Source organism: Apis dorsata, unplaced genomic scaffold (genome assembly GCF_000469605.1).
Source record: "Apis dorsata unplaced genomic scaffold, Apis dorsata 1.3 scaffold_470, whole genome shotgun sequence".
Taxonomy (NCBI): Eukaryota; Metazoa; Arthropoda; class Insecta; order Hymenoptera; family Apidae; genus Apis; species Apis dorsata.
Window position 1 is genome coordinate 412,325 of NW_006263709.1, and position 6,632 is coordinate 418,956.

General features: G+C 39.8%; 2 protein-coding genes across 2 annotated transcripts in view; one reads left to right on the forward strand and one right to left on the reverse strand.

Annotated features, from left to right (window-relative positions):
- Positions 1-29: 29 nt before the first annotated feature.
- LOC102680533 (translational regulator orb2) overlaps positions 30-6,632 on the forward strand; it is an 83,235-nt gene continuing 76,632 nt past the window's right edge. Inside the window, exon 1 of the mRNA XM_006620047.2 lies at positions 30-405. Coding sequence (XP_006620110.1) covers positions 322-405 — 84 coding nt within the window. The 5' untranslated portion in view covers positions 30-321. The remainder of the gene's footprint in view (positions 406-6,632) is intronic.
- The window catches only part of LOC116186153, a 5,071-nt gene continuing 2,739 nt past the window's right edge, over positions 4,301-6,632 (reverse strand). Inside the window, exon 2 of the mRNA XM_031512571.1 lies at positions 4,301-4,593. Coding sequence (XP_031368431.1) covers positions 4,465-4,593 — 129 coding nt within the window. The 3' untranslated portion in view covers positions 4,301-4,464. The remainder of the gene's footprint in view (positions 4,594-6,632) is intronic.

The window sequence follows — 6,632 nt, forward strand, 5'->3', positions numbered from 1 at the left end:
CATCCGGGTGTTTACCTTCCTGGGAAGGGTTACGCGGCCTGGTCCGGTGGGCCGCAAGCGCCTCAGCAATGGAGCGCTGGACCGCAGGCTGCCGCGGTCGCGAGCCCCGGTCTCTCGCCCTGGAATCCCGGCAGATCGGTACCGAATCTTCCTCCCCTGCACTCGTCCCTGCACGCCGCGGCCGCGGCCGCGGCAGCTGTTGGATTGCAAGGAAGGAAACCGAGTCCCACGTTTCCCGGCCATCCGGGGCCGGCGGCTCATCCCTCTTGCATCAGCCCTGTTAAATTTCGAAGGAGCACCTCGTATCCCGGCAAGGGTAACATGTATCCGCCCCAACCCGCGCCCACCTTCGAAGTCACCACAGCCGAAGAGAGGGATTTGTTACAGCTGCCACCGTTTCAGCAGGTTAGACCATCGTTTATGTTATTATTATTATTATTATTATTAATCTTCTTTATTCGTTTATTCTTATTAAAGACGACGTGTAAAATTTTAATTGTCTCGTGTACGAAATGAAAACTCGTCGATTCGAGTACAAAGCGAATATCCGGTGCGCGGATTGTCTCTTTCTCCGCCGTCTTTTTTTACACCGACTTTTTTTTATTCCGTTATCGATCGTTCACCACCTACGAGAAAGGTTACGCTGCGGAGGTATAGGCGATATATGGTTGGGTCGAAAAAGTATATACCGGTAGCCTTAGCTTCCGCAGTTTCGTTTGGTGTACGCATTCGATGCCAGGTTATGCAACCGCTTCGAGACATGCATTTAAATTTAGACGGTACAACCGCTGTTTCAACGATTGCTTACTGTAAACGGTGTGACACGCTCGTTCTTAAACTCGTACTGCCGTCTCACGACATTTGGAAAAACTCGCCGTAACGTGATATATTTTCGATTGCACACGCATCCCTCGTATCGATCGATAACGAACGCTAGCTCGAAACGTAATTGAAACCTAACCTACACCCACTTTCGGCCGCCTAAAACCTCGATTTCTCTCGTCGTTTCGGTTTAATTGGTCGACGGTTCGAAATGAAATTTCCTCGAGTATCGTCTCGATTCCACGTTTAGTATCGAAAATGAGAAAAATATGGAAAGATGAAAACGAAGAATTCGAATAAAAATGGATCGATCGATTAATCGGTTTAAGGTTAATAATCGAAAGGTTTAACGTTTTTCGTTACGTTTCTCTACGTACGATTTAAAGAGAGCGAGAAAGAGGAGGATACTTTTCCAATACTTATTTTGTTATTGATGTCTGACCTAATTCCTTTTCTGCGTGGCAGCTCAAACGGTTCAAACAGTGTCTAGCAGAAGTTTAAGCTCAGCTATTTTAACCACTTGTCAAAAATAGATACTGCATACTATCCGGGAGAAATGGCGGATTCTGTTATGCGAGCTATTATCCTTCGTGCTTCTTCAGTGTTTATATTTATTCGTTTCGATTTAATAAACTATACGTGTGTATCCATGTATGTGTGTATAGATTTTTTTATACACTGAACGAAGGGATAGACAAACGAAGTGGAAAGAAAGGAAAAGTAAGGGAAAAGTAAGAAAATGAAAATAATAAATGATAGAAAATTTAATTTCTTCGTTGTGAGGTTTCTGGTTTGAAACAAGAAGGTTCTTCCGATCTTTGTCGAGTTTACCAAAATCCAATTATAACTTATAGGAAACCTGGTTAATCGTAAGTCGTGATAAATTGATGTTATTCGAACTATATTCGAGCAACAAAAAGTTTCATGTTCAATTATTTATATTAGTATTTCGATTTCATTAACCAATAAGTTTTTAAAACTTAATTGTTAAAAGTTTAGTAACAATATCAAGATAAATTGAAAAATAAATTTCTTTTTATATTTTTTTAAACAATTAAAATGAAAAAATAATGTCAGATAAAATAACAGAATTATTTTGTTGCATCTTAAAATTTTTCTTTTCTTTATGTTACTTGATACATCTCTTCTAATTGTTGATTATTTTAACAAAAATCTTAATATTTAAAAAAACAACACTAATTTATTATTAATCTTTAAGACATTCATCGATATATCTTAAAATATAAAAAAAATATAACCTCAAAAAAAAAAAAAAATTATGAAAAGAAATATAATTCACGTGATGAATAATATGAAAGTAGAAAATTTTAAATCTCAACTTAGTATTCAATTTCAATTGTAATTTTATTTATTTATTTATAATAGATATAAAAATTTAGAATAATTTATTTAATCAAAAATTATTTTCAATTTAAGAAAAGTGATATTTCATTTTTAGATAAATTAAATATATCATTTCATATCATTTTTTTTTTTCATGTATTTTTTTTCATGATATTTTTCTCATTCATTTTAATATATCTATGCATAAAACACCTTGTATATCATTAACCTGCATTTGTTACGATTGCCTCATACCTCTTCATATCTCTTAAGCACAACTTCTTTAGCAAAATTTATATCTTTTAATATCATCCTTGATAAATATTCGCAATTTCGTTCACGTAAAATTTATTCGTTTCTGTATTCTTATATTATTCTTTTCATCACATATTCTTGAAATTTCTCTCGCACTCACAACATTTATTATCTCTCAAATGTTAATTAATTCCATCGATACTCATCAATTTGTTAAAAAATATTCCAAAAACGAACAATCACATTTTGATTAAAATTCGTGCTGAATTCGTCAATTTAACCTCGTCGTTCCAAACGAAAAAAAAAAAAAAAAAAAGAAATATATAAAAATAGAGAAAAGAAAAAAAAAACGAAAGAGTTACATAATTAATACTAAAACTATATTAAATTTAATTCGTCAAAGGGGAAGACAGGTGAACACGCGATACAACCTTTTACCGGAAATAGATACGTTTTGTTTATTTCTCTGCGGTTTTCCTTCCTGCATACGTCATACGCGAAAAAAGCTTATGCTATATATTAAATTAATCCATCCGTTTTTTGCGTGGAAACCGTATCAACGTTGACCGAGCTTGATAGAAAGTGATTCTTCCTTTCGAAATACGATGGCTGTATGTGCGTCGATTTTACGCGTGACAGACGAAACTCGTCGTAGAGAAATGAAAACAAATACTACGTAGTGCGTAGATAGTTCGATCGAAGTGGCTCGTATACCCGCATTGCCAATACTGTGGCATTAGCTGATAGAGCGAACGCAACGAAGCGAAAAAATGCTTGGGCTCGAAGTCCGATAACTGGTCGGTCGTCATTCACCTTGGAAGCGAATCGGGGCACGTGCTTGTAGGCCGGCTGGCCAGCCAGAGCCAGAGCCAGGGCAAACCAATCGAAGACGAGCACCGATTACGCCTTGCGCCTCTCTATTTACGCGTGCGCTCGGCTCACGCGTGCGTTTCCCCCCTAAATTTTCGCGCTCTTTTAACACAGAGCGAACGTCGAACGATCCACGTTGCGTTACGAGGAAAAACTGGGCCAAGTTCTATGATAAGTTCGAGCGACGAATGAAAACGATCGAAGACGGCGTAGATTCGGAAAACATTGAACAAACGCTATGATAAAGATTTTTATTGACTTTACCTTGACGCGATGCTGTTATACGACAGTATATCATTATGAAATACGCGATATTATGATATATATGATATATATATATATATATATTTGTGTATATTTTGCAAACGAAAATTCACAACATTCAAATCGAAAATTCGTAGATTCGTAGATTATTTCGAAAAGAGTTACGTTAAAATGAGAACGACTGGTGAAATTGGAAATCATTTGTATACCGTTTTAATTAATTATCGAAACGTAGTTACACTTAAATATCGGAATGTAGGCGTAGACATGGACATCTGGTTAGTCGAAGCGAATAGAGCGGGAAAATGAATAATAAAAAAAAAAGCGATCATTTCGATCGATTAATCGGTCAACGGTATAGAGATTGTAGAATTAATTTTTCTTATGGGAATTTATATGGAACGAGGTTTCGCGAATAGGAACATTGAAAGGTGTTAATCGCGATGGATTCGAGTTAATTCGCCCTTGAAATATGTACTAAACGAAGAACAAAACGTTACGTGCGATATACGAATACCTCGTGTAACAGGCCGTTGTAGCAGCCTGGAATCTCGTCTCTGCGAACCAAGATGCGGCGAGTAACTTTTTCGACTAATTCCGGTGACGCGATATATCCGGACGTTAACCCAATTTAAGGTCCCTCCTATTTGAATTCGGGACTGCGCCGGTGCAGAGTGACCCGACCCGGTACGAGGTTTATAGGTCACTCCGGTNTCGATTTTCTAGAAAAAAAATTCGCCGTATCGATTTCGAAATTTCCCCCTTAGCGGCGTAAGAAGAAGAAGAAGAAAAAAAAATCAACAACAACAACAACAATCGAATCGCGTTGTGCTCGAGGAACAGCACAAGAAAATCGATAAAAAAGTTATTAAGCTTGTGGAGACCGGTTGCGTTACACAAGCTCGCAACTTATGTAATAAAATACGGCAAACTGCAACGGGCGGGCGAGCCTGCAGCGCGACTGCCAGCGGAGAGGGTGTTGCGCGAGAGACCATCCGGTATCGAACCGTTCGTTTCGCGCTCCTGGTGCATTGGTAGCTGGAACAAGAACGATATTATTATTATTCTGTATCTTTCTTATTCTTCCCGTAGTTTTTTTTTTTTTTTTTTTAATCTTCTTGAAACTTGGTAATTTTAGCCGTATATTTAAATTTCCTCGTAAATATGTGCCGAGTAAAGCGATCGTTCGTTGCTCGTGGCAACAAAATGCAATTAAATAGGAATTGGCCAACAAGGATACGTTACGATAGTCGGCCAGGATGGAGCGACTTTATCTATTTCCGCCCTTCCGTCGCCATCAATTCCCTTGCCTCCCCACCCATTTTTCCTCTCCGTTTTCCTTCCTCCACTTTCGTCATCCCTCTCTCTCTCTCTCTATCTCTCTCCCTCTCGAAACTCTCTGTTCCTTGGCATACCCCGGCTCGCCTCTGCCGTATCGTGCCGCGTTGTGCCACGCGACCGCGTTGTGTGCCGCACCTCTCTCGGTTTAGCCTGTTTCCACCAACGGTGACCCAGTTCGCGGCTGGAATCGTTTCTTCCGCACACGCCTCGGGATCCAGGTTACACCGAGGTGCCTCTGCGCCCGGCTTTCATACCCTCCTCCTCCTCCTCTTTCCACCTTGCCACGCAACATCTTGGTTACCAGCATCGATATCTCTCTCTCTCTCTCTTTCTCTCTACATTTCGACACTTTTGTTCATTCGATACGATCTTTCTTTCTCTCTCTCTCTTTTTTAGTTATCTTTAATGCGACAAAAAACGATAATTGCTCACGCGAGATCGAATATACCGAATATGAGTATGCGCAAGAAAGATGGGATATAACTGGCGTTGGTTATTCGAGGGGAAGCAAGAACGAACGCGTTTTAGAGAAGAGGAGACGAGTCACGCGTCTGGTTTCGCTGGTTGAAAGAAAAAGAGACCGGATGAGTACAAAACGCGCGTAGAACAACGGTCGAGGAACACGGTCGTGTCTAGACCGGCGGGTTGCGCGGAAATGGCGGAGGCGAAGATGGATACGCGCGTTTGAATACGTGCACGCGTGTATGAGCACTCGCTAACAATCCCTTTCACGCCCCCTCTCCTTTTGTGTCTTTCTCTTCGCCCCCTGCGTAAACTCTTTCTCTTCTCTCCTCCCGAAAATTCCCCGCTCAAGAGACGCCGCCACGTCGTCGTGGTAATCATCCTTGCATCGTCCTTGCTCGACGCGACGACAACACGGCTTTGTTTCGTCTTGCGGGTGTTCCTTGCTTTCGAAAAAGAATAAAGAAAAAAAAAACAAGAGAAATCAGTGAAACTTATTCATCAGTCGAATCGAATCGGCGGTCTCATTGACGAATAATCGAATTCAATCAAAAGAGTAAAAGTTTGTATAATAACGAGGGAATGACGTAGTTTTCCGCGAGTCGGAATCGTAGTCGAAAGTAGGTCATCGTTGGTTGACGAGTGGTTGCCATAATATAGCGGCAGAATCCTAGTTCCTTTTTTTTTCCCTCCCCCATTCTGCAACAATTCCGATTCCGTAACTATTCTCCTTATCCTATTTCTGTTGTTTACGCAAAAATGATGATTCAAAAAAATAATATTTTTTAATCTTAGTTTTTGACAACAGATCAAAGAGAATATTAAAATAGGTATACAACTTTTCATCGTTAATTTTTCCAATTTCTTTCCCTTATACTATTATTTTATTATCTATTAAAAATATAAATATGACATACCTTCAAGCATATCTTTTATACCGTAAACTCTTTTGAAACAATCGAACGAAACCGCGTAACCGAAAAGTGGATACACAGAACGGACAGTCGCGAGAAAAAGGAGGATTGTTTGGATAAATGAATAAGGTTAATAAAGTTAAAAGAAAGATAGTAGAAAGAATTGAAATAGGGGGGGGGTGATACTGTGATGGAGCCTGCATAGAGACAGAGAAAGAGAGAGATTGCTGTCGACGCCCTGCCGTCGCTTCCTGGTTTCCCTATATTGATTTTCTAGTGTGCCTTCTGCTAGACGGAAATGGAGCACCACACCGAGAGAGAGAGAGAGAGAGAGAGAGAGAGAGAGAGAGAGAGAGAGAG